The 26,071-nt window shown below is 41.5% G+C and overlaps 2 protein-coding genes across 6 annotated transcripts in view; one reads left to right on the forward strand and one right to left on the reverse strand.

The window, feature by feature from the left end:
- The window catches only part of XYLB (xylulokinase), a 110,214-nt gene that overhangs the window by 81,719 nt on the left and 2,424 nt on the right, over positions 1 to 26,071 (reverse strand). For 2 of the 5 annotated variants that reach the window (XM_021301190.2, XM_065050392.1), the window contains exons 2-4: positions 2,588 to 2,670; positions 1,605 to 1,674; positions 189 to 269 (exon numbers count right to left, since the gene is read on the reverse strand). In XM_021301190.2, the coding sequence (XP_021156865.2) occupies positions 189 to 269; positions 1,605 to 1,674; positions 2,588 to 2,670 (234 nt within the window). Of the gene's footprint in view, positions 1 to 188; positions 270 to 1,604; positions 1,675 to 2,587; positions 2,671 to 5,618; positions 9,285 to 10,048; positions 10,149 to 14,009; positions 14,050 to 26,071 lie in introns of those variants that run through there. The other 3 variants (XM_065050391.1, XM_021301191.2, XM_065050390.1) reach the window with 3 other exon arrangements.
- C2H9orf152 (chromosome 2 C9orf152 homolog) lies at positions 15,691 to 22,795 on the forward strand. The gene is made up of 3 exons (XM_005512491.4): positions 15,691 to 16,021; positions 16,112 to 16,289; positions 21,731 to 22,795. The coding sequence occupies exons 1-3, from the start codon at positions 15,902 to 15,904 to the stop codon at positions 22,282 to 22,284; spliced, it is 852 nt and encodes a 283-aa protein (XP_005512548.4). The 5' UTR covers positions 15,691 to 15,901; the 3' UTR covers positions 22,285 to 22,795.

Here is a 26,071-nt window from a genome sequence, read left to right on the forward strand (position 1 = left end):
CTACATCCTAGCAACTGCTCTGGCTGCTTCAGGTTTTAAGTTCCCCTGAGCAATGCATCTTCTAATGGACAAGTATATAGAAGCTTTGATCTTACTTGCTGTCATTATGGTTTTCTCCAATACAATTATTTAAATGAAATTTATCACTATACCTTATACTCTTTTGAAGAACTAACTAACAAACTAACCTGGCCAGCACCAGACAATGCTCTGACTTGAGAGAAGTTAAAGCCCGAAGACTTCATCTTTTGCAAAATCATATCCAGAGCCTACGAGAACAAACAGAATCAAGAATGACTTTAACGAGCTATCAAATTATGCATACACACAATCTCTGGAATTAAACAGTAAATTCATGTCATCACTGATAAGAGTTCATTGGCAGATAATGAAAAATTAGCTAATGACTATGGACTTCTCAAGAAGCTGCATAAATTAATTTACTAAGTAAGAGGACATAAAAGAAGAGTTGAATCAAATGGAAAAAGAGAGTCTTTAAATAAGCTGAATCACAAAGATTCATTATTTGAAACCTAAGTAAAGGGTTAAAGAATCACAATTCATTAAAAAGCCACTTTCAAGAGTGCCAGGAACAAAGCAGGATTATATCTTTCTGTTCTTACTTTTGGAAATGTATGAAATCTTAAGATTTAAGATTTTAGGTATCCTCAATACCACTGACTCCAGTGCCAGCTGAAAACTCTTGGTCTTTTTAATATAAGGTTAATTCAAGTGAATTTTAGCTCTTTAAGCAATCAGGTTAATTTTGTTTGTGCCACATTTTACTGAAGTTTAAAACCAAAACTTAATCTTTCATCTTTACATAGTCTCATTCACATCAGCATTTCCCAGACTATCTTGACACATGGACTTCAAAATTTCCCAAGAAGCATTATATAATTTAATATTATTATATGTTAATTTAATAATTACTACTGTTGGTGTTCAACCAAATTTACCCAACTTCTGTCAGCTGCTGTGGATCACCAGCTGGGGGTTCTCTGAACTTTCAAATATCTTAACTATTCAAATCACACTTGTAAGACAAATGTACATAGTACCATGTGAAAGCAAGTGTTGCAGAACCTGCACAGAAGCAAGGAAGGCCTTTTGTTTAAAAGAACAGAAAAGAATGTTGTATGTCAAAACAAACACCAAAGTGACTGGAAAGCACTCAATAAATTGCTCTTTAGCCACTTAGCACCTGAGACATCAATTGGTTAGCAAAGCTTATAGCACAAGTAATATGGATGCTACAAAATAACAGATTTAAGCCAGGCAAAGTGACAGCTGCTCGTTTGACATCTGAAACAAGAAAATGAGGGGAAAAAAGAACAGCCTTTTTCAAATGAGGGAAAGTCAGGAAGGGATTAACTACACATACAATGCTATGATAGTGAAGAAACAAATGAAAAACGTCTCAAAGTGTTGATAACATAAATATTTGCATACCAAAGACACCAAGTAACACTTAAAGGAAACAGAACACAAAGAAAAGGACTTTGTTGATTTCAATGATGAGTTTCACTATTGCTTGGAACACATTTGCATTTCAATAACAGAAAGGAAGAACTTGAACTTTAATATACAAAGTTTGTTCATACCTTAACCCACATGAGCACAGGAGAAGTGACTGTCAGTCTGTCACTGTGAATATAGACTCCACCTTGAGTCCTACAAGAAAGGGTATTTTCTCTTGGTAAATCAAGCATTTTTTTCCCCATCAAGCAAAGTTCTTCAAGTTTATTAGTAACCCAAGCGAGTTTGCAATGCTTTTACGTTAAGAGCAAGGATACCATCAGTTTTTGAAAGCTGAAAAAGCAAAAGCCAGCTCCCAGGAAGTAACATTAAGAGATGTTTGACCCAATTGCAAAGTAAATAATGTGCAAGGACAGGCTCTAATTCTGAAGGACAGGCTCTAATAGACTCCAGTGATCATTGGTTCCATGTAATACATAGTTATTTCTAGTTTCATAGTTATTTCTAAACTTCTTAACTGTCACCATTAGTGGCTTGAATGTAGAAAATGAAATTCAAATTTTGCTGTTAAATCATTAAGTAAATGAGTGTACTTCACTGAAACTTGTGACCACAGGGGATGACATTTTTAAATTCTAGTCGATTAACTGAAGTGAACAAATACCGTCATCCTACATCCTATTGTGATATTTGGAGCCACTGAATCCGTCTCCAAATGCCTTTTATATAAATTCCCCTTATGCAATTTGCTTGCTGTTCTCATAGCAGCCCACCCTGACACAAAGGTGGCACCCACTTCTGTGGCCCCAAAAGAAACAGTTATGTCCACAAGTCTAAAGTCCGAAAGGAAAAATAAAAGCTCATTTATACATAATATTTTGGGATAGATCTTTTGTTTTAATATTTCCTCTTGGGAGTTCTTGCCATATACACATACCAAGGAAGGCAAGAGCACCAACTACCCTTGCCAAGTACAAAACATGAACATGGCACGAACTTTTCCCTGTCTCCACACATATCAATGAGACCAAAAACGGCAACAGCCACCCTGCCCCAATCCCCAAAGTTTCAAATGATACTAATCCAAGTAAAACACAAAAAGTCTTACTTAAATTCCGGAAGGTCTTTATCAAAATGAACATTATCCTCATAAATGACTCTCAGCTGTTCATCAATAGCAATGACTTTCAGCTAGAAGATACAAAACAGGATGTTAATAAAACTAACAATAATTAAATATCACTGATAACTCACTTAGAATGATTTAATTCTCATAGACAAAATGGGAAGGAAGATCACCTCAATCCACACAACTTATTGGAAGTATAGGCAAAATTTTACATTAAACAAGTTATTATGTTAATTTCAAGCATGCCACCCATTCAGCAACATGTCTGTTTGTTTGTTTGCATTTCTCCCCTCATTTTCTTTTCTCTCCTTAATCACACAAGATCCAGATGCAGGCATACGCTAAAGAACAGCAATTTACCAGGTTTGTAGATTGCATCATGGTAACCAATTTTTCCAGTTTCTCCAAAGAATACACTACCTTAAAGATGCCATATGTTGGGGGGGGAGGTTTAAACCTCTACTTTCTTTTTCCCCTCTCTATCTTACCAAGGAACCTAGCAAGCCCTTAGGATACCTTGAGAATCTTCCCTGCTCCCCAAATGGTAAATCAAACCACCAGTCTGGCAAAGCTCAGAGCACATTACACAAGTGTATTCTGAGCTTCTGCAACATACAGAAAGCAACATTGCAAACAGGTAACTCGATAAAGCTGAGCTTTATTGTAAGGCCGTACTAGAAGAGTATCACAAACTTTACTCCTCTGTCTTCACTCAAGTTGACTTAGTACAGAAGAAAAACACTAAAAGAGCAGAAGAAGCGTGAGAAGGTTGTGCACATTTTGCACACATTTCAACAGCAAACTGCTGCTAAAGGAACAGACAAAAAAACCTGCAAAGATGTCCTGGTTTTGCTAAAAACAAGTTTCTCTTTCAGTTAATTTTGCCTGTCAGCTAAAGCTTCATATTAACTGCATTTTCCTGGAGAGCCAGACACATGTTTTGGTAAACCTAGCAATGGAATGCAAACTTATTGATAAGCATGGATGGACATCTCATGAGAGGGGCGACAAGAAACAAGTGACCAAGAAACTGACCAACTGTGTATAACATCCCATTCACGTGAATACTTCATATAAAAGTGCGAGATCTCGTCCCTTTTTTTTCCCTTTTTCCTTATGGCCGACATTAGGAGAGGACCTTGCTAGTCGTCCCTGCGAACTGCGGCCTCGTGACAGACTGAATCCAGCTCCGGTTGGCTGCAGAGTCCAGTCCAGGATTTTGGGTGCCAGCTCTGCAGTTGCTGAGACTTTCAAGATTGGTTTTGTATATTTTGTATTATTTTCTCTATTCTTATTAGTAGCATTAGTAAAACATCTTTAATTTTTTTCAAACTCTCTTCTCTCTGTCCTTCTTTTCCTCCCAATCACCAGGGTTTTATTGTCACCCCGCAATCTTAACCCTCGACTAAAGACCAAGTCATATCAAAGAGTTGTATTCAAAAAACAAGGCCAACTCTGTTTTAGCCAGACTAACGCAGGGCCATTATTTATGCACTGGAACAACTTATTACTGATCTGATGCCCTGTACTCGCTTAAAAATGGCTCTGACCCACTGCAGCTTAACCGGCTCTCTGCTTGCAGCAAGCCCCCTTAAAAAAAACACTTGATCAACCTAACCTGGATGTGTCTTCTCCTGCTCCAGCACAGCCATACTGAAGCGATTTATTCTCATACACCTATTCTAAACATATTCAGGCCTACACACAACTTGGGCAAAGTTTCTGTTTGCAGTGTAATAATACCCAGATGTGCCAATAAATCAAGATTTCAACCTGAGCGCCCAGTTTCACAACCCTTGGTTCACACAAGAACATTAGACAAGCTGGATTCAGGTGCAAATCCCAGCTCCCAGCCTGCCTGATGCCACAGAGTTGTATCCATGCCACAGCAGCCCTTTCCGAAATATAATGCACCCCTGGCAGGATGGGGAAGCAGGACCTATGGGCACATGCAGCCTACAGCTTCACACAAGAGATGAACAGAGGAATGAAGGATGTGCTTTTGCAGGCAAAGGGAAGGAGGCATGTGAACAGTCAGGCACTGTGGCCCACAGAAGCCTTAGAATCATCGAATGTCCTGAGCTGGAAGGGATCACGGAGTCCAACTCCTGTCCCTGCACAGGACACCCCACAGGTCACACCGTGTGTCTGAGGGTGTTGTCCAGTCTCTTCTTGAACACTGTCAGGCTTGGGGCCGTGACACCTCCCTGGGGAGCCTGTTCAGTGTCCAGCACCCTCTGGGTGAAGAACCTTTTCCTGATGTCCAACCTGAACCTCCCCTGGCACATCTTCCTGCCATTCCCTCGGGTTCTGTCGTTGGTCACTAAAGAGAAGAGCTCAGTCCTTGCCCCTCCTCCTCCCCTTGTGAGGAGCTGGAGCCGCCATGAGCTCTCCCCTCAGTCTCCTCTTCTCCAGGCTGAACAAACCAAGTGACTTTAGCTGCTCTTCAAATGGCTTCCCCTCCAAACCCTTCACCAACTTCGTACCCTCTTCTGGACACTCTCCAGTAGCTTTATCTCCTTTTTACCCTGTGTCCCCAGCCCTGCACACAGTGAATGCTCCAGGCGCAGAGCAGAGCGGGACAATCCCCTCCCCGCCCTGCTGGCCGTGCTGTGCTGGATGCACCACGACACGGGCGGCCCTTACAACACATGAAGCACCAGAACTGCTTAGCAGGCTGCAGGCGTGTGAGCCCTCAGCGCCCAGCTGTGCCTGGGGAAGCCCCGCAAACTAACCCGCCGCTGGGCGGAGAAGAGGCGCGGCAGCCGCTGTACGGAGCAGAAAGGCCCGTTCGGCTCCCGTTCCGCGGGCAGCAGCTCAGCGGGCACCAGGGCGGCCCGGCCCTTGTCCCCTCGCAGCTCCCGAGGCCCGGCGGGGTGTAGCCGCCCGCACCCCCGCGCTGCAGAGCCCTGGCACGGGTAGTCCCAGCCCCGGGAAGGCACCAGGCCGAGCGCAGCCGCCGTCGGCCGAGGGAGGGGAGCGGAGGGGCGGGGGGAGGCGGCCGCGGTACCTGCTGCGTGCTGAAGTCCCAGCCCAGGTAGCGGGGAGCGGCCATGGCGCGGCGGGGCCCAGCCGGCCCTTCGCCCCGCGGAAGGGGTGGCGGTGGTTTGCAGGCCCGGCCTCCCCGGGCAGAGGAGAGCAGCGGAGTTAATGAGTGTTCGGTGCAGGAGGGACCGACCCGCCATCCCGGAGGGGCTTGTGGGCAGGGAGAGGCTCCGGGAGGAGATCTGACGGTGAACATCAGTTTTGTGCTAGGGGATGGTGAGGAAACACAGAACCACAGAATGTCAGGGATTGGAAGGGACCTGGAAAGCTCATCCAGTGCAATCCCCCCATGGAGCAGGAACACCCAGATGAGGTTACACAGGAAGGTGTCCAGGCGGGTTGGAATGTCTGCAGAGAAGGAGACTCCACAACCTCCCTGGGCAGCCTGGGCCAGGCTCTGGCACCCTCACTGAGAAGAAATTTCTTCTCAAATTTAAGACTGTTGCTCCCTGGCTTTGCACAAACATTTCCACAGCATTCAATTAAAAAAAAAAAAGCAAAGCAGGACTGTTACTCTGGCCATAGTTTTGGTTTGTGGTTTGCCTTTTTTTGTTGACAAGGTTTGGGGAGGTTTCAGGGCTTTGAGTTACCTGCCATAGCATTAAACAAGCAAAGTGGAATTGCTCAGGCAAACAAAGGCTCATCTAAAATACGCTCCCTCTCTGCAATCAAGGCACAGCCTTAATGAAGTCATATAGGTTTTTCATACCCAGGATCCTAAGCTGCTTTAACAGTACAAATACTTAATTTGAAACACCCTTTATACTATAAAATATTACTAGATTTTGGCATATACTGAATATTTTAAACACATTTTAAGTATTCCCAGTGATTTCTCAAAACCTTAACTCCTGTAGGTTAACACTTTTAAGAATTCTAGTTATTGAAGCAAAGAAAAACCTTTAAAACATTAACCCTAAAAACTCTCAACCCACAATGCAAACATTCTAATATACTGACTTTTAAACCAATCTTACTCCATCATACCACCTTTTAATATTCTGTATTGAGAGCAGCTACATTAGAAATATGATCACAAAAAACTTTAAATAAGACAAGGTTTAATTCAAAGTTATCTGAAAAATATTTACAATGTGAGAATGCCTTCAAAGGCGTAGTGATGCTGGCCTGCATTTTAAAGTCTAATCCTGCAAATTTATCTGATTAGTTTGCAATCAGAAACATCCCAGTGAAGCAAGATAATTAAAAAATAAAGTTATGTAGAATTGTCACCAAGTTTGTAGTTTGTTTTCTTTAAATCAGGTGGCCACCAGGTAGTGGTGGAGTTTCCCCATCCCTGAGGAGCTCATGCAGGATGGACAAAGTTCTCAACCCAAGAAACGGCTGTGAAAGGAAATAAAGATACCAAAAGCTGTTTCCTCAGTGTAGCTCCTACCAGTCAACCAAGACCCAAACAACAGGCAGAGGCTGTTTTTCCATTAACAGGGAATGTGGCTGGTGAGCCAGGGAGCAGAGGCTTGTTCTGCCCCTTCACTTGCTGCACATTCCCTGTAAACAAGAGGCTGAGACCTGAAATGTTGCAATTTTCAACATATAACTACTCGCAAAACGAAACTGAAATCAGTTCTGAAGAAAGCGATAAGAATGATAAATGGCTTCGGAAAAAGAGACATTAGTGGGGTTTCATTTTCTTTTTCCAAAGGAGGCATTGGCTAGTAGAAAGGAAGCAACAGTTTATAAATAAATAAAGCAATCTTATCAGGATGCAAGAATCAATTATAGTCTTCAGTAATCAGATTGGAAGACTAATCCTGAATAGCAAGAAATACTTTGCTTTAAATAGCACAGCAAAATTGGGGCTGGAATAACCACCCTGGTGTTATCAGATCTCTTTAAATTAGAAACAATGGGGGGCAAGACAATAGGGTAAAGAATCCACTACAGGAATATTAATGTTGCTACTTTCACTCTTCATGTCTTTCTAGAGAAAACAGGGAAGTTTGGAGAATCATCGCCTTACCCAGTCACTCTGTTGCCCATCCTTCCATCAAGGCAGCATTCTCTCAAATTGAGTTTTGTATGGAAAATGTGCATTGCTGATGTTCTTTTTGCATTAAAGTTTGTTGGCAGATATTACCATAACCTCCAAAACTGCTTCTTGAAAGCAAACGAGGTTTAGCTGTGCCGTGATCAGTGAAGCCGCAGTCATATGCTAGTGATGCTTTAGCACTGACAAATCCAGAATTTCCAGAGGGGATGGACAAAATGCCGTTTATAATTGAAATGTCACCACTACAGATTAACAGCTTGAGGCAGAGCACAGATTAATCACTCAGGACACACGGAACAGGGTAAAAGGAAAAGCAAGTTTGTTCCCCTTTTCCTATTAACTAGTTTCTGACCTGATGGAGAAGCAATACTTCCATCATGCTCTCCTAGGCCTGTGGTTGTTTTGATAAGTTATAACTAGTATGACAATTAATGTGCTTTATTTCTTGCTCCACTGTCAAGTTAACTTCAACTGCAAATTCGCTTCAATTCATTGAAAAAAATACCTTATTTTAACTGTATTCCATACTCCTACATACTGAGGTTTTCCACTTTTTATTCTCACTTTGAGTACCAAAATCTGCCTCTAAGTTGCACCGTGATATAAATTTAGATTTAACTGCATTCTTCGGCTTTACACAGGTGAACTCCTTCAAAACCAGTGACAGCCTAACCACTGTGCTTCATTATCATCACATCATCTTAGACCCGCCAATAAGCTAGAGAACAAATAGACCAGAACTTTGATATAATTTAGGATGAGTATATCGACAGCAGTCCAGCTATCCTGATTTACACTGGCTACATAATTAATGGGATGTGAAAATACACCTTCTTTCAGAGTAAACAACAAGTCCATGGGCAACTACGAATCTCTCAATCTTTTTGCTTCCAGCAGCAGATTTTGGGCATCTAACTAGTTACGTGAAGTAGCAGAGCAGCCAAATATTTCTAAGCGCCAAACAGGTATTCCACATTCATACAGCAGCACAGGTGGGCACAGCAGAAACAACAGGCCAGGTAAAAGTCACTGCACACACAGACATCAGTTATACACACGAAGTAAAGCCGCGGCAGCCTATGTCAGACCTTGCACTGTTAGGCCCACTGGCACAATTACCCTTTTCCCAATAAGAAATCTTGTGGGTCTTTAATTAGCCGCAGAAACATTAAACATACTAAGCGGGGTCAGAACAAAGCCAACCTATTTGCCAAGTAACCTGACAGTCACGTGCAGCGCTGCTAATTAGGTGGGAGATGTTTACAATGTTAAGCTTCAAGTAACACAACAACAACACAATCTTAAAAAAATCTCAGCTTGAGCACTAGACCTACCTACTGAAAAGATACCTGAACAATGGCACTGCTCTAAAGGTCATTTCTACTTAGCATTGCAGGTACTCTTAGCACTAAATCTCCAGCAATGTTTAACCAAGTACCACAGTACCATAAATTAAAAGATAAAGCTGTTGTTCTTTTATTTGAGATGGCATTACAACACCAAAATATTTTCCTTGCCCTAAATATGCACTTATCTGTTGAAGTTGCGGCTGCATGTGATTTTGTGGTAACTGTCGTGTTTGTCCAAACCTCCAAATGCTGAGGAGTCTCATTATTCACTCTGTAAGAACAAGTACTTGATGTTTAAATGCAGTGGATCGAGGTGGCCGTTATCCCCTGTAATTTTACTGATTGTACTGATCATGGATGAAAGGAGGTATCAAGATCCAGCAAAACCCTGTGTGTGAGTTCCAAAAGAGCATAGCAATTATTCCACATACTTATTGGTTGATTTAATTATTGACATGTTCATATCCAAAATCCCCAGCGTGGTGCTGCATTAACCAATTAAGGCCCTTTACAGAGACCTCATGAAGAATTGTCACAGGATTCCATATAAAAGCATATACACAAACAATGGGTACAATAACAGAATTTAAATGATGGCTCAACTACACAATCTCAATTATACTGTCAGTTCCACAGGTATTGGTCAATTTGAAGCTTTTATTTAATCATGTAAATAAAATTCTCCAATTTCACTTCTATTGAATTCAGCAGAACATGTGTTGACTTCAGTGGGTACCGACTCAGGCACTGTGGAATTGTATCTGCTTTTACATACTCTAGTTTTACAGATGTAATTTCATTGACTCAATTAGGCTACTAGTGATTCTGAAGTGCAGTACAAATTCCTCATGAGATCTCCGCATGGAAGCAAAGTGAAGAATGTTTCTGAATAGCAAATTATTTTTAGGATACGTTCCTCCCCTGCACAGATTTCAAGTCCATATTCATTCTCACAATACTAATAGTACTTAACCATTCTTTTTGGAGGACTATCTTAACTATAGTCATTTGCAAGGCTTATTAAAGTTAACTTACACGTCCAGCAGATTTCCTTGAAGATGAATACTGAAGTGGTTTGTGTCCTAATGCTCAAAGGCAAATCTCTCAGAAGCAAGATGTTGTCATCTAGATAAAACTTTTCATTAACAACAGATTAACCAGTTCTTTCATGCTGTACTTGATTCTTATCAAACTCCACTTACAGATAAGTACATTTTATTGATTAAAAACAATCAAAGATAAACTCATTCCTACTCAAACAATGCCTGAAGTGGAAACTAATAAGGGCCAAGCCTTGTGCTTTTCAGCACCATCCTGTAAGGATCAAAAATCATTTTGCACTCAAGAATGAATCAAAATCACGTAGCTTACAGGTGGGAAAATCAAGGTGGAAAATTTATATAGCTTATCCAATTTGGTTTAGACCCTGCCTGAAACTCTCCCAGAGTTTCTATATGCATATTATGTCTGTTGGGAAAACAAATCCAGAGCTGGAGCCATCATAACTCTATGGCTATGAAACAGTTGGAGAAGTAGCTGTTATAGGAAAGATAGTAAGATAGCAGTACCAGAAATGTGGACTCTGCTTATCAATAACTGGAATTATGGCATCTGTAGGATCAAGGAAGCATCAATGAATTTCCAGAATCCTCAAGAAGACTATTCAAGGCCAGTTCCCTCACACCTTTTTCTTATGGACAGTTTCGTGAGGTCAAAATGGAGGAAACTGACCACCTCGTGTGTCACGCTGTGGCAGAATGCAAACCCCCCCTCCCTCCTTCAGTATGGCACATCTCCCCCTTTTCTCTGCTGATTGAGGCTAACAGCTTCTTTTGTTTGGCCCGGAGCACCCTGGCTCCTGGGACATTGGGAGAGGGGAGTGCCGAGCCGCTGGGCGCCAGCGGCCAGGGTAAGGCTTCAGGGGCACCCACAGCCAGTGTGGGGGTGCAGAGAAGCTTCTAGAGTGCCTACAGTCAGATCGGAGTACGAGCTTAGCCACTGCCACCAGGAGAGCCCCCCCCCGGCCCCGGATGGAGACTCCGCTTGCCTTACCGCCACGGATGTAAGTAAAACTTGTCGCAGGATTGCGAGTATACTTATACTTTCCGTGCACATATGCACGTATAACTTTCCGCGCTCCATTTGAGCGCGTATAAATTTACCCTCGCCGAATCGCGGGTGTATTTTCCTCCCGTGCACATATGCACGAGTAACTTTCCGTGCACATTTGCACGTGTACTTTATCTCTTTAAAATAATCCCGCACCGTGTTAGGCAAGTGTGTACTTCTCCGGGACTCAGGGCCAGCTCCGGCATTGTTTTGAGTGAAGCCACGTGTATGCACGCTGTGGACCGCCTGTTGGTTGTATCAGTTGCTGCCCCTCAAATAATTATTCCTCAGCTGATATCCGAAGCTTTAAGTCACTTTGGAGTGCTAAAACCTTGTGCCTCGCCGGTTTAATAAAAGTTGTTTTGGACTCTGTTGTCCCTTAAATTAACCTGCGAGGACTCTCCGTGACACACGCTAAGTTACGAAACCCGAGAACTAAGAAGGAAGCGAGGAAAATGGTAAGGGAAGATGGCAGGGTTCATTTCAGATCTCTAACTGGTAAACAACTTTTCTTTCTAAGTTTCTTCTTAGACTTGCCTCTGCACAGTGTCACTTCTGCAAGGGCATCTCAGACGTTCTCAGTGGGCAAGGACAGCAGAACCACAAAAGGAACAACTCCTGAACCAAAGCTTTGGATGCTGAATGTTTACACAGAGGGAGTAATAATGCAGGCAAGCAAAAGACTGAGCAGCCCTCTAACAGAGCAAATTCCAGCATTTTAGCTCACTTTCCACAGCAAGTAACACCCCAAAGGAAGGTCAATGCTCAGCACCAGAGTCAAGACAGAACAGAGGTTTTTAAATGCTGCATGTGCCAGGCACCAAAACCACATACAGAATGTCTGCCTCCTTTAACTCCTCAGGACCAACGCAATTCAATTTGACTTATATGAATCCAGTGATTTCAGTGTGACGGGACTTACCGTCCCCAAAATAAAACAGACTGCGGTTCTGCAAAGGGAAATGGATATCACCAAGTTCTCAACACGTGCAAAGCCTGGTACGTGAGTATCAAAGGTGAACCTCAGGGATTTAGGGAATAGAAATCTGGAAAGCCTGTACTAACCAGGCAACCTTCTCTGGCCAGCTAATAAAATAACATTCTTGATTAATTTTTGATACACAGACTATTGATATATACCTGTATGCTCTCACACGACTTAATTATAGTTACATAAAGACCCCAAGGGACAAAAGGGGGAAATAAAGCGTTAATACTATCAAGGAAAAGGGAAGGTAGACTACATATGACGCAAGCTCACCAAACCTTCAGGGGGACTGGAAGGACAGCTGAAAGCTTGTGAAAGATAACATCAAAAACATCGAGATTGTACTGAAAACTTGCACCGTAGGTGCCTTTATCCCATTAGCATGGACAGAGAGAGAGCTCCAAAAATAACCACGTAGTATCAGAAAGCCTCGTGCTTTAACTACTTACAGCAATCCCTAACCGTGGCATGCTTTAAGGTTGTGCTTTCAAATAATAGAAATACAAGTGCTCTTATTAAAAAAAATCTCATTAAATAGTAAACAATCACTATTGATTCTACTCATACTGTCTGGAACTCAAATATTAGCAGCCACCCTCTTTCTACCTCTCTTTTTATAATTATATTTTCTAACAATAAAACAGTCACTTTCTAACACTTCAAGTCTGCATTTAAACTAAAAAAACCACAACTACAGAAAGCTAGGGAAAGAGGATTATCACAGTAACTTTGATTTTACTTCTCAGTGCCAGTTAAATCTACAAATATTTGTATTTTGTCTTTGTAATCTGCATTAACAGAGTTGGACACATCTATAATTATGAACACGAATAATCGTATATACCTCTGGTCCCAGGTGTGCAGTAAAATCCAGTGTTACAGGAAGTGCATTCAGTCAGTTTACCACTATAAGCACTTTTAATTATCTTTAAATCAACAATTATTCCTATAAGGTCCTCCAAACATTTTTTTTTCATAAAAAACTAATTTACTACTCACAAATTAATGAGATAAAAATTAGTTGCATCTTTTTAAATGAGATTTTCCAACCAAGGTCAAGGGCAGTAAACATCTACTTCAAGTTCTAACAGCCATTGCTTTTGGATTATGAAGCATTCTCAACTTTTTTTTTTCCTCAAGAAAACGAAGAATCATTTCCATTGTGTGATGGAGAAACAGACTTAAGGGATGTATGGCACTTCAGTGGCTAATCAAACAAAAATCACTTGTAGATGATGTTTTTGAGAGGAGTTTGTTCAATTAGACAAGTTTTTACACAAATCTAACCATGGCAATAAATTTCCAGAACCTACAGTACTGTTAGGAAATGTGTATCAGTGATAGGAAATGACTGCTCATATTCCCCAGCAACCTACAAGCCAAATGGGGGACTCTTAACGTTTAAGACCGAAGCAAACATCATCATACCACTCCAATAGTGCCACCTGCTGCGTAGTTTAAAAACGTACAGTGGTCTGCAGATCCAAGTAATTCAATTTAAAGATGACTGAAGAAATAATTTTTTGTGTATGTCTGACAATACGAAAAAATAATTTTCTATTAGTAATACCTACGCAGGCCAGGGGTACAAAGGAAGTTGTCCCACTAGGGTATAAGAAGAGAACCCGTAGGTAATTGATTTCCAAGTTTGTGTCATTGGCATAACAAGGATTTGTTACATCAGCCCACAGCACATCAAAACCACAATTAACCCCATGTACTCAGTGACATCATGTAGACTGGACCTGCAGCTCATTTTATGAATCATATCCTAGTTGAAGATTATTCACAAAACACACGTGTATATGAATGTATGTGTATATGTAGACACACACACGCCTTGATAGCAAAGTATATACACACAAGTACATGTATACACATAAACATATATATACACACCTCTTGAGACTGAATCAAGATGCCCGTTCACAAGCTTTCTCTGAAAAGGAAACACACTGCAATGTAAATGGGATTGGTTCAGCAAAACAAAAGCTGTTCCCATTTCCACCACGCTGCTCTACCACCTGCGCTCAGGCACTTTATTTCACCGGGAATCTGGTTTCTTTTTGTGGTTTCTGGTTTTGCTTGGGAAGAGGCTGCTCATATAACACATTTATGTAACTAAACTGATGGCTCTCCCATGATCCCATGGGAATGCTATAGTAAAAATAATTAATAATGATTTCTGATCAAATACAAACTCATATTTTAAATGGTTCTTCTAATGAGAAATTAAGCATACAACTTTTAAGACAGAGCCTACATTTTGTGCTCAAGGATGCGATCCTGGTAATTCTTTCTGCACCACACAGGTTGCACAAGGTACTTTCACAGGAGGTCAGTGAGTCAAACAGTGTGACTGGAATTTTAAAAAGGTCGGGTAACTTTTACGACCATTAATAACGTTTGCATTGAATGCCAGCTCAAACTGTAATGAGGTTAATTAAATCTCCTGCCCCAATGTATAAACCAGCTGCCTGAAGGTCCAAAGGACGACTCCATGTGGCAACAACTCAGAACACTGAGCACAGAAAGCAACTCAAGTGCTCCTGTCTGCAGAGCATTCAATATTCTGCCTTTAGTAGTGACAAACAGCAAAATAGATCTACCAGAGCCAGGATACATCAGAACAACTCTAACACGACATGTGCTTTTTCCAAGGTAAAGGGAGAAGCTTTGAAGAGTATCTATGGTGTCTGAGGAAGTATTGCTGAAGACGACTGTAGCTGAGGCTGGCAACACAGTCTGCAAAACACAAGCGTATTGGGAAAGTAAAAGCAATTATTAATAAGTGAATTAGAACTCTATGTGCTGCACAGCTAAATGTTGTCACCTGCATATGCACAACTTCCAAAGGGACTCCCAAGATCTGCAGGATCTGAGCCTGATTCAGTAAATCATTTATGATGCAAATCACTGCATAATTTCTGCTGGTAACTGGAAAAACACAGCACACCGGCATTCTTTCCACACGCTGCCCTTTCACACTGTTTTTTATGCAATGTTTTTCACTGCAAGGAACCTAGCAGATGCACAATTATATTAAAACTAGCGTTGAACTGCATTATTTTTCACATACTACTCTCTTGGGCCCTTGCAACAGCCATCAGACGGGAAAGACACTTGCAGTTCATAGTCTCCTACTGTATTTGATATAATCAAAAGCCATGAATTTTTAAAATTGTCCTCACTGGTAGATAATACCATCACATGCATGGCAAGGTTCAAAATGTGGCTTACCATGCATTTGAAGAGTTTGTTCAGCTCTCAGGAATGAAACAAATACTTCTATAGTTTATTTTCTAGAAAGGCAGAAAAATTGAATGACTCAGAGCACGGCATTCCTACCTCCAGCCTCCCAGTTCCAAGTGCCATTGGCAAATACTGTTTTGTCACTGCACTGAAGCCTGGATACTTGTAACACATGATTTAAAGGGAGCAATAAGCAAAAAATGAAGGCTTTGAATCCTCTCCTTCCATGTCGCTGCCCCAAGAAGCAGCAACAAGAATGGAACTGGAAGGAAATTAAGGGAAGGGAGAATGGAGGGGAAAAGACACGAAATACGTGGAAAGAAACATGAACAAAGTTCTCCCTGGTGTCTTTTTACTGTCTTGGGGAAGTCACCATGACAGCATCCCCTTAAGAATTAACATTACTACATGAACCAGTATTACCCAGCCCTTTGTGCACCTGTGTTCAATGAGGTTTTATATTTCACTGTTTTTTTTGGCAAAGCCTCACACACTCACAACCTTAAGTCAATATTAAATCCAACTATCCAGTTATAATCATGAACTCCCCAGCTCCCGAAAACAACCTGACATCCACAACTTCAGCGCGGACCACGCAACTTCTGAAAGAAGCCACCGTGCTTACAAGGAAGTTACTTCTTCATTTAGGAAGATTTCAGGTGCTTTATACTTGATTTGCCTTTTGTTTTGCCGACACAATGAAGGAAATATCCTGCTTCTGCATGACTTTTTCTTCCTTGTTGGAACAGATGGCGAAGGCTTACAAATACGTGACTGGTATTTTTTCAGTGACTCATAGCCCAGAGCAACAGGGTTCAGAGCGTGATAAGCAGCCAACCAAGATGGATGTGAACTTGCTCGAGGAGCAGTATGACCACATCAAACAGAAGCAAAAACTGCACTCACACATTATTGTCTTTAAAACAGGTATGTCATAGGAAACAACGCAAATGTAGATGTAAAGACTATTGCTTTAAATCTTGAATAACTCCTACCTTTGTTCTTTTCATGCTCAGCTTCAGGAGAGGCGGAGAGTGAATTCTTTTTCGGTCATTTTGGGGTTTTATTTGTTTCACTGACTGTCTTATGTTCATATCAATTAGTTTCACAGTAGTGAAACATGATCATATTTGAGATAAGGTTTTACAGGTTTTATGTCAGTAAAGTACAACTCTAAACATAAAAGGCAAAGCTTACAGGAGCCACGTACTTCATGTCTATCATCAGTGTATTTGTGCAATGTACTGTGTAACATTTCCCTTCTTTACCTGTGTAAAGAATTGTGTCGTACAAGACTACGGGAAGCAATAGCAAATATCAAGTGACTAGCACAGATTGGGTTTTTCTTATAAAATAACTTGTACTAGGAGTCATAGTGGGTAACTACAATACCAGTTTCAAACAAGAGGTCCTGTTTTGAAAGTATTTACTGTATATTGCTTGGAAAGTACATAAATAGAAAAACAAGTAACAATATGTGACACTCGTCTACCTGCTATGTCAGACAAATTTTACATACAAAACTTGCAAATATTTTAAACTTTTTAGTTAGACCCTGATTACAATATTACATTAATATTTTCATTTACTTTCCAAGTTAAAGTATTGAGAATACCATGTCAATTAATGAAGTTGTGTTCTGAATTTAACTGTAATATGAAAAACAAGCCTCATTCACCTCTCATATTAGTATTTAGCTCAACAAACGCAGAACTTTGGCTATTTCATTCCTCACATTTTCCTCTAGGTTTTTCAGCAGCTCTAGATTTTGGCTGTGTCAGACTATATCATCAAAACACATCATTATGAACTATACAACTATTCACTTCTTCAATATTCTTTCATTTGTATGTCTAGAGATTCTTATGTTAAAAGAATTTAAATCTCTGTTAGAAAGATACATACAAGCTTATTTTATCAGGTATGAAAAGGCAAAACTTGAAGACAAAACAGCCCATCTAATCAGCTACAGCAAAAACATAGGTCAGTTAAACAAAGGATAAAAGAATCTGTATTCAGATTCAATTCAAATTAAGTTTCATATATAATTAATGTAATCAGATTTTTTGCAAGGACATCATTTGAAGGTTAGACATAATAAAGTAGGGCTGCACAGTTTCTAGGACATAGGACTGGAAGTTCATATACAAATAGTGTCATAAACATACACTTAACCCTAAACATTCACAAAACCACATAACCTACTGCACTGAACTTCTATCTTTAAACAACCTGTGTGGAAAGGATTAATGTTACTGTTGGAAGCAGCTGAAGTTTGGTTGGTTGGTTTGGGTTTGTGTGTGTGGTTTTGTTGTTGTGGTTGGTTGGTTTTTGTTTTGTTTATTTGGTTGGTTTTTTGTTCCACTGGGTTCTCCATGTCCTGAAAGTTGATCTTACCTATTCCTATGGTTTGAAAGCTGGGGAAACATACATAGCTCAGCACCTCAAACCTGTTATATGCATCAGTTTCCAAGAGCATGTCAGGAAGGAATCAACAATGACATATCAGGATAGCCTGCTGCCCTACCCACCTAAAGTTATGAGCTTAAAACCATCCAGAAATTCCAGCTATACCAAGAGGTAGATCATGTATGTGTCAATATTTTGTACTGGCAGCAAATCGTTTCCATACCTAGAAGGTGAGATTCTGGCTGGAAAGGGGGTGACAATGACAGCACGACCACAACCCCACGACAACACACAAACCTCAGCAACCAGACACAAAAACCTCATGAGATTCAAACCTTATGGAAGAAGGGCACCTTCAGTCCCTCGTGCTCTTAAAAATCCCTGCCAAAGGTCTTTATTCTAACTAGTAAAACCCCGAATTATTTCTGCCGACAGACCAGCTTGTCCTTCCATGATACCACAGGGATTCTGAGCATTTGAGTCTTAAGGCACCACAGTTGGAAGGGTAACTCCAAGCTCCCTTGAGGACTTTTAGCTTTGTATGTCACTACCTATTTGCCAGAGGTGTAGAATTGTGGACTTTTAAACAGAACTTCAGATTCTCTAACTTCTCCAGGTTTTTGACTGGTGGGTCAGTAACTGAGAAGTGACCTGAAACCAACTTTCTGATCCTCCCCCAACACTCACAACCACGTTCACGCTTCTGCCTGTTCCCGATTGCCTGAGAACAAAGGGTATGACAAGGTTTGAAAGTCACCAGCTAGGGCATAAAGCAGCAGCATATTCATTATTTATTGGCTAAGAAGCTGAAAGGCAGTATTTACTTTAGGAATTAAATGGGAGCATTCAGGACATGCAGTCACAACAGAATAAACACTGGGGTTCTGATTGCAGAAATCTCTCCCAAGAATTTGCCATGCTAACTTGAAATGAGATTAACTTTTGTCACTCCAGAAGCTTAAAAATATCTATGATGACAGTGTATTAAAAAGGCCAAATGGTAAACAGTCCTGCAACAAGGCTATTATGCACAATTAAAAATAAATACATAAAACTGAGCAATGATTTGTCTTAATTAAAGCTTTGTTTCAAAGTGTAGAGAGTGCTGAATGTGTGTTAATTCAACACACAGTGGTTCAGGACTCATATTTCTATCAGAGGTCATTGTTCAGTTTTGTGTGCTGCACCCGTAGCCAAGGAATCAAATCAAAACTAAACTCAAAACCAGCCCAGACTGTTAAAATTAGGCTAGATGCATTACTTTGAACTCTCTGATCAAATCAAGGCAGACCATAATTGTTTCGATGACCAGTCATTAGGGTCAAGATAAAACCTGATGTTACCCATCAACTTCAATTCAACCAAGAGTGCAATTAAATCAACAAGAACATGCAAAGCTGCATCACCTGAGTCTCTCCACTGCTCCTCTCTTGCTTTTTCTCTTCCATATGCAGAATAAGCTCTAAGTTTTGCAGCCTGGTGCTACACTGTGCTGTTCTGCATCTATTTTGCAAGCAGACTTTTTGCAGCCACTCAAGCTCAGCTTATAACCTGGATAAAGTCCAATCATAACTTTGATTCTCACTGTTCCATGATACAGAACAGTGTGTTCTTATTTCTGTGAATGGTTTCACCCTTGGAAATTCTGTTGACGTACTTCACTGTATAGACATATGCACAAACACTGTAGCTCTAAGCTCTGCATGTGTGTTAGTCTCCTTTCTCCTGGTAATGCTGCAGGAAAGCAGAAGATGTGCTTCTTCTCTGTGGCAAACAATGATAGGACAAGGGGTAATGGGATCAAGCTGGAACACAAGAGGTTCCACTTAAATTTGAGAAGAAAATTCTTCTCAGTAAGGGTAACAGAACACTGGAACAGGCTGCCCAGGGAGGTTGTGGAGTCTCCTTCTCTGGAGACATTCAAAACCCACCTGGACATGTTCCTGTGCGAACTCACCTGGGTGTTCCTGCTCCAGCAGGGGGATTGGACTAGATGATCTTTTGAGGTCCCTTCCAATCCCAAACATACTCTGATACTGTGATGTGAGCTGACATAGTTCTTACTCCCAGAGCTGTGCTGCAAAGCAACTCTTATCAGATCAACATGACCTACCCAGGGAGCAGAAAATATATACATATATATATATCTCTATATATCTGTGCTGGGGTTGTTCCTTCAGCAGCAGGAGCCAAAGGGAGCAGTGAAAACCCCTCCTTACCCCAAGCCACATTGTACAGGTTCATTTACTGCCAGTAAATCAGCCGGGGCTGACATCTTCAAATATTTCCCTCTAAAGATGGTATGAAAGACAGTTTATAAAGGTGGGGGGTAAGTTGTGCCATTGATTTTTTAAAGGCAGCATCTTAAACTAGCTTCATTTCAAATTCAGGGTTGCAATTCCTTTAAAATGTCTATTCAGATATTCTGTTTCAGTGTTTTGGCATTCTGCTGGGTCTACTATTTTCACCTTAATATCCTTCACAACTCATACTGCAACAGACACAGCTCCTATTACTTAAACTTGTAATTAAGGTCAGCACTCTGCACAACTACTTTAAACTATATTTATACTAACTGGAGTATATTTCATTAATACTTGCAATGTCAACAGCACTTTAGTGTGTCGGTTCCGTTTCTCTTCATTTTCAAGGCACAGAAAGCCAGTCACGTTCAGTAATTTGATGGCTGCTACATGTAATTAAAGTAGCATTAACATTTCTATCCCTAATATCTTATACATTTCAAACAATAACTTCTATACTGACCAGACTTTCTCCTACTGTTACAGAGATTCTATAGCATTCCTAGAGCAATTCATTTTTTTATCTGAGCCATCATTCAGGCAACACTAGTGTGATAATCTATTAACTTTACACCATTGATACTGATTACAATAGTAAAACTGCAGTAAAATATTAAAATACAAGCCCCTGTGTTAATGATCCTTCATTAAGAAAAAGAGGAAACAAATTCACAACTTATTGCTTCTAGAAGCAGTCACGGTATTTTTAAGTTGTGAATACAAACTTCAGACAGTATCAGACGGAACATTTTTGTCTTTCAAACCTCAGCATCTACCAACACACAGAGAAAGTCCCTGCTCACCTTAAGAATTTTTGCTTACAAGCAAATAATTACTGAAAGTCAATTCATAATCTGTGTTCTTAATGAGTCTTAGAGTACTAGTTAGATCAACATTGACTTGATAAATCTCCATTTTCCTCTGACTAACCCTAGGTACCATTTATGTCCTCAGAACTGCAAAACTGAGCATGAAATATTTCTGCTCCATAACCAGGGATCAAAGGAACTTGCACTACTCCCAGCCACAGGTGGCAAGAGTACAGATAAACTCATCTGTTCAAGCCCTTCAGTTGAGTTTATGCAACAGAATCACAGAATGTCAGGGGTTGGAAGGGACCTGGAAAGCTCATCCAGTGCAATCCCCCCATGGAGCAGGAACACCCAGATGAGGTTACACAGGAAGGTGTCCAGGCGGGTTGGAATGTCTGCACAGAAGGAGACTCCACAACCTCCCCGGGCAGCCTGGGCCAGGCTCTGGCACCTCACTGGGAAGAAGTTTCTTCCCAAATTTAAGTGGAACCTTTTGTATTCCAGTTTGCACCCATTACCCCTTGTCCTACCATTGGTTGTCACTGAGAAGAGCCTGGCTCCATCCTCCTGACACTCACCCTTTATATATCTGTAAACATTACTGAGGTCACCCCTCAGTCTCCTCTTGTCCAGCTCCAGAGCCCCAGCTCCCTCAGCCTTTCCTCACACGGGAGATGCTCCACTCCCTTCAGCATCTTTGTTGCCCTGCGCTGGACTCTCTCCAGCAGTTCCCTGTCCTGCTGGAACTGAGGGGCCCAGAACTGGACACAATATTCCAGGTGTGGAAACTACATCCTTAATTTTTGCCACCATAGTAATGTGCACATCTGCATTTCTCTTGCAGGTGAACACAAATCTGTTCTCCCAGAATCAATGGTCAACGCTGTTTTAATTAATAAAAAAGTTAGAAGATCGAAGTCCTTTACGGATCACGTTCCTGTCAGAAAGGTCAGCCTGGGGATGACTGGCAGTGGCAACGTGCATGACAACTCACCGTGGCGAACCCACCTGGGAATCCATCGCCGGGGGGTGACCTGGGATCCCTCCCACCGCAAGGACCGGCCATGTGGTTTCGACAACCAGAGACTGATTTCAACAGGAAAAGAGACACTGCAGCCCCCAGAATTAGAAGGAGCGAGTGAACTGGCTGCCCTCAGTCAGCTGGGAAGTTCAAACACGTCAAACAGTTTCAGCAAAGAGAATGGCAGCCACATTTCGAGTACCTGCCAAAAGCCGCCTCCAAAATCAGCCACTCCGGCAGTTTGGACGCAGCCATGCGCTTCTGCTACGAAATGCACACCAGCCTGCAACAACCTCAGCTTCTACCCTTTCCCCAATAAAAAAGGACCAAGAATTTCCGAAGCAGCAAAGAGGCTTGGATTGTATGTCTCACAATGAAGACAGTCAGTAATACGTAAAACTTAGTCAAAAGCTTGACTAAAATTTAAAACAGCAAAATAGTCTTCCTGTTACACTGATTGACCTGCTGAGGGCCTACTACTTTATAATCTGTTGTTTTACTGTACAGTATAAATTGAGGTGTTCTCATGAAGACACTGGGCTGTAATGACAGATAATCACTTCTGTTATTTGAGATATAAGAGCAATTTTTTTAAATTTTATTTTTTTTTTTTTTACTATTTTAGAAACTAAAACTTTATCACAACAATATTGGAAATACCTGAAAAAGGCTAGCAGGACTAATTAAGCAGCTAGGCTAAATTTCAGTATAGTACTATTTAATCAGACAATAAACAAGTCACAAATGAAATGGTATTGAAGGGGACTGGTACACTTTACATGATTTCATCATTTACTTTCCTCAAAAAATATATATTCATGATACTTTCTGGTGTATTTGTAAAATCAAAGAATAAAACTTCTGCTCATTTCTGTTGTTGTTTTAAAAGGACTTGGTAAATGTCAACTCTTTTTGAAAAATAAGTTCTATAATACCATAATTCCCATTTATCCCCAGTATTTCATTATAAAACAAATGTCTGAAATAATTCCTTAGCTCCCTGATACCATATATCAACATACCTTCCTTACTAGAAGTCTAATGCATTTTTCTGCTGCTCCAACTGTGTGCGCACAAAGGGGATAGAACCACGTCAACTGCACAAGTATAATCATAGTAATACAACGATTTTTTTATAGATAGGGTTTAACATTTTCTTTTGTGGCTCAACTGCACCATAAATACGTGAAATTATTCAAAAGTAGCTATTTTGCATCTCCTCTCCTGCAAGATCTTTAGAGGATGGAGACGCCCTTCTGTGGGTGCTTTCAGTGACAAAAACATGAGGTCCGTATGTGGCAGAATGCAACCCCCCCTCTCTCCCCCTCCCTCCTTCAGTATGGAAGGAGTGGGCACATCTCCCTCTCTCTCTGCTACTTGAGGCCAACAGCTTCTTTTGTTGGGCCCCAGAGCCCCTGGCCAGGGCCGTTAGGAGAAGGGAATGCCGAGGCGCCATGGAGCCGCTGGGCGCCCATGGCCAGTGTGGGGGATGTTTGGAGGCTTCAGGGGCACCCACAGCCAGTGTGGGGGTGCAGAGAAGCTTCTAGAGTGCCTACGGTCAGATCTGATCAGCCAGTATAAAAACGGGACTCTCGTCGAGACTCTGCCCATTGCCGCGGGTCTCTCGGAGCACAAGCAAGATGCTGCCGCCGAGAGCCCCCGTCCCCGGGACGGGGACTCCGCTTGCCTCGCCGCCACGGGTGTAAGTAAAACTTCTCGCAGGAGTGCGAGTATATTTATACTTTTCGTGCACATATGCTCGTATAACTTTCCGTGCTCCATATGAGCGCGTGTGAAATTAATCCTCACACAATCGCGAGTGTATTTTCCTCCCGTGCACATATGCACGAGTAACTTTCCGTGCACATTTGCACGCGTACTTTAAATTATTTCCTTGCACAATCGCAAGTGTATTTTCCTCCCGTGCACACTTGCACGCGTAACTTTCCGTGCCCAATACGAGCACGTGTATAAATTATTTCCTCGCACAATCGCGAGTGTATTTTCCTCCCGTGCTTCCACATAAGCATGTGTAGGATTCCGTGCACACTTGCACGTGTAAGTAAATTAACTCTTGCAGGATTGCGGGTGTATTATAAATTTACCCTCGCGGAATCGCGAGTGTACACTTCCCGTACTCACTACGAGTGCGTGTATCTCTTTAAAATAATCCCGCACCGTGTTAGGCAAGTGTGTACTTCTCCGGGACTCAGGGCCAGCTCCGGCATTGTTTTGAGTGAAGCCACGTGTATGCACGCCGTGGACCGCCTGTTGGTTGTATCAGTTGCTGCCCCTCAAATAATTTTCGTCAGCTGATATCCGAACCTTTATTTAAGTCAGTTTGGAGTGCTAAAACCCTGTGCCTCGCTGGTCTAATAAAAGTTGTTTTGGACTCTGTTGTCCCTTAAATCAACCTGTGACGATTCTCCGTGACAACGTATCACCCATTTCTGGCTGCAAGTCTTCAGACAGGTCTCTTTCCCAAATGTAGACTTCAGGAAAGGCTGAAGACTAGAAGTGTTTCCTCATTTCACAATAACTTTAATTTTGAGCTATACACGTGGCAGTCACAGGCTCTCCTGAACCCTTCCATATCAGCAGGAGGAGGATCAGGTGGGCATCCCCAAAGTTCTTCACAACCCCTGCAAACAGCTCACAAGCACCTGTGCCCAGTTACTACCATCATCTCAAAAATCACACAATCCACACACAAAACATGAGCAAAACCAAAAAAGATGCAAAAGAGGCTCAGCTGTGCCCTTCTAGACACAAACTCTTCTCAGCAGGAAAGATAAACAACCCTTAACTTGTAAATAGATTTAGTACCAATGTGCAAATAAAAGCCTAAGCAGTGTTATCCATTCCTAAGAGAAATTCATTTTCTTTGCACCCAACACAACTTCAAACCATGAATCCTTCTTACAATTCCACTGGCTTTCGTTGTGCTTGATGGAGGATGCTCCATCTGGAGATGTTTGCACAGATGTATCGCAGCCTATGATTCCATTACAGGAGATTCCCAGCTCTAAATGTGTCACGGTATTTTTCAAGTCCACAGAAACAAACAAACAAAATGCAATATAAAGCTATTTCACTCCCTCTAGCCAAACGCCCTTTTCTCTATCCCACTCAACACTTACAGACCCAAACCTTGTAGCATCCTACACCAACCCAGCCACCACCAGTAGGTAGGCAGGAACCTTGTCTCCTGCAAGTGACAGTCACAGAATGATAGAATCATTTTGGCTGTAAGAAACCCTTAAGATCACAAAGTCCAATTGTAATTAACTCTGGCACTAAACCATGTCCCTAAGAACCTCATCTAAATGCCTTTTAAACCCCTCCAGGGATGGTGACTCCACCACTGCCCTGGGCAGCCTGTTCCAATGCCTGACAGCCCTTTCCGGGAAGAAATTTTTCCTAATATCCAATCTGAACCTCCCCTGGTGCAACTTGAGGCCATTTCCTCTCATCCTGTCACTTGTTCCTTGGGAGAAGAGACCAACCCCCTCCATGCTCCAAGCTCCTTTCAGGCAGTTCAGAGATCAGAAGGTCTCCCCTCAGCTCCTGTTCTCCTGTTGAACCCCCCAGGTCCCTCAGCCGCTCCCATCACACTTGTGCTCCAAGTCCTTAAGATGGTGCTGAAAAGCACCAGCTATTTACCAATAGTAATGAATAACTCCAGAAGAATCTTCCACTCACCCTCAGTAAAAGCAGCAGAATGAAGATACGGGTTTGGGAAGAGATGCTTTTTGTGATTTTTCAGGTTTTCTAGTGTTTTCAATTAACTGGCCTCCTCAGATCAGTTTCCACCTCAGATGCTGATTTCTTCTTCTGGGGAGGCATCAATAAAGAACCATAGCTACTTGGTTTGGGGGTGTTGGATTGTTTTGTCTGGTTGGGGGTTTGTTTGTTTTTAACACAGTGGTTACAGTATCTAAAGAAATATTAGACATTAAAAACAAACCACACAGATATGCCTAATAGGTATAATAGAGAGAAAATACTAGATAACCACCAGTCCATACAAAACAAGCAATTTCCTGGAGGGAAATATCAAAGTGCAATGAAATTTAAGTGTGTGTGGCATACAATAGATTTCTATTTACTTGCCTTGCTGATTACAGAGTACACTAATTTGTACTTCTGCCTAACATTACTCTG

The sequence above is a fragment of the Columba livia genome, chromosome 2 (genome assembly GCF_036013475.1).
Source record: "Columba livia isolate bColLiv1 breed racing homer chromosome 2, bColLiv1.pat.W.v2, whole genome shotgun sequence".
NCBI lineage: Eukaryota > Metazoa > Chordata > Aves > Columbiformes > Columbidae > Columba > Columba livia.